Genomic DNA, 1,982 nt, shown 5'->3' on the forward strand with positions numbered 1-1,982 from the left:
ATTTCAATTATTTTGAAAATCACAAAATTATTTTTTTTTAAATTATAAAGTTATTTGAAGTAATAAAGTTAAATTAAATAAAAGATTTTTAAAAGAAATAAATAAAAAAAATAAATCGGCTGACAAAGTCTTCCTCTGTTTTTTGTCAATAAATAGTAATTGTTAGCTCTTGATTTGCAATGGTCTCGTTGCACATTCAGTGTTTTAAAAAAGTATATCTTCATTAGATACTTGTCAATGTTTGCTACTACATCGTTGTGATTCTACTACTGATCCCTTATGAAAACATCATGAGTAACTTATAGTTTCCTAGAAAGCTTATATTTTTTTTCACCATAGATTTGAACATGCTCTCGAAATTATTATGAGAATCCAAATTTTTTTGATTTTATAACTTTTTGTATCCCATGAGTGTTTCATTATCATTCTCTTTCTTAAACATTGTGGCAGGGGTCAACAATTGATTTCAGTGATGAACAATCATGCATTCATATCTTCATAGAATTAGATTATGTAGAGAAACAAAGCAGGCATCTAGATTCTAGTGTTTATCATCATGCTAGACCTTTTTTGCATTTATTTTCTCAAGAAATGCCGATTATTCCAAAGTATTCTATTCCTAATAAGGATATTTTTGTAACCTACCTTTCTTATTTATTGTTACTTCTTAATGTGATGTAATTTTAGAACAGCTTTAAAGCAATATAACCTTCACTCTTTTCTATGCTATCATGATACTCATTATATTCTAACCATTCAATAATTTTGCAGAGAATTTTGGTTATGAAAATGGATTTATCGTAATTGACAATGGAAGCAAATTCTTCGCAATGAGACATGGGAAACGTGTTCCAAAACTTAATAGGCCCCCGGACCAACGCCGTGCTTTGATACGTGGCCTCACAACTCAGTTGCTGAAGCACGGTAGGATTAAGACTACGAGAGCACGAGCAAGTGCTATAAGGAAGTATGTCGATAAAATGATTACGTTGGCGAAGGATGGATCTCTTCATAAGAGAAGGCAAGCTCTTGGTTTCATCTATGAGAAGCAGATTGTGCATGCTCTCTTTGCGGAGGTACAAGATAGATATGGTGAGAGAAATGGAGGATACACTAGGATTATCAGAACCTTACCGCGGAGAGGCGACAATGCACCAATGGCATACATAGAGCTCGTCTAGGTAAAAGGCTACTCAAAATTATTGAAAGCCTTTTAACATTTGCAGCTTTTATTGTAACCATCAAGCATATTTTGGCTGAAAATGAGAGTTGTTCTTAGGCTTCATTCTATGTTTTTAATAATCTGTCATCATTCTATGTTTTTAATAATCTGTCACCTGTGCTTATAGAATTGGAATGCACATGTAATTTCTTTCTTATATTTATTTGCAATTAACAAATTTGTTGGTTTCTTATTATCTTTTTTATCCATGCTAGCTAAGTAAAGATGGCACTATTTTTTTTGGTATGTTGTTATTAGTGCAGAGTGTATCTTGTCAGCTGATGCTAATTAAATTTGACATGATTCACTATGCGATATATATGCAATTTTAAGATAGGTTTGGAAAGTGAGTAACAAACAAAGCCAATGATTCATATCTACATAACATTCCTATTTGCATGGTTACATTTAACTCCTTTTTAATTGATTTCCTTCTCATGCCAAATAAGAAGCTTTGTTTAACCAGTTAAAATGCATATTTTTGTGTTTATGTGATTGCATTAAAAAGGAACACACAAGTTTCTTTTAAAATACCTCTTCAGTAGTTCTGGAAACTTAAATAGCAAAAAAGAGCATTCACACACATACCACACATTTCTTATGTGGTTAAATATCCAACACCTTAAAACATTCATATTTACATTCATTCCACTGAAATCTTTAACATCACATCAAAAATACCACCATCACTACATTTTTAAAAGTAAAATACACCATTTCATGCATAGGTTTATGACACCAAGGTATTGTAAGTGTAAAT

At 31.4% G+C, this 1,982-nt stretch overlaps 1 protein-coding gene across 1 annotated transcript in view; it reads left to right on the forward strand.

Moving 5' to 3' along the window:
- LOC110032369 (50S ribosomal protein L17, chloroplastic) overlaps positions 1 to 1,377 on the forward strand; it is a 9,209-nt gene extending 7,832 nt beyond the window's left edge. The window contains exon 2 of the mRNA XM_020735985.1: positions 772 to 1,377. Within this exon, the coding sequence (XP_020591644.1) occupies positions 772 to 1,181 (410 nt within the window). The 3' untranslated portion in view covers positions 1,182 to 1,377. The remainder of the gene's footprint in view (positions 1 to 771) is intronic.
- Positions 1,378 to 1,982: the final 605 nt, after the last annotated feature.

Source organism: Phalaenopsis equestris, unplaced genomic scaffold, assembly GCF_001263595.1.
Source record: "Phalaenopsis equestris unplaced genomic scaffold, ASM126359v1 Scaffold000932, whole genome shotgun sequence".
Lineage (NCBI taxonomy): Eukaryota > Viridiplantae > Streptophyta > Magnoliopsida > Asparagales > Orchidaceae > Phalaenopsis > Phalaenopsis equestris.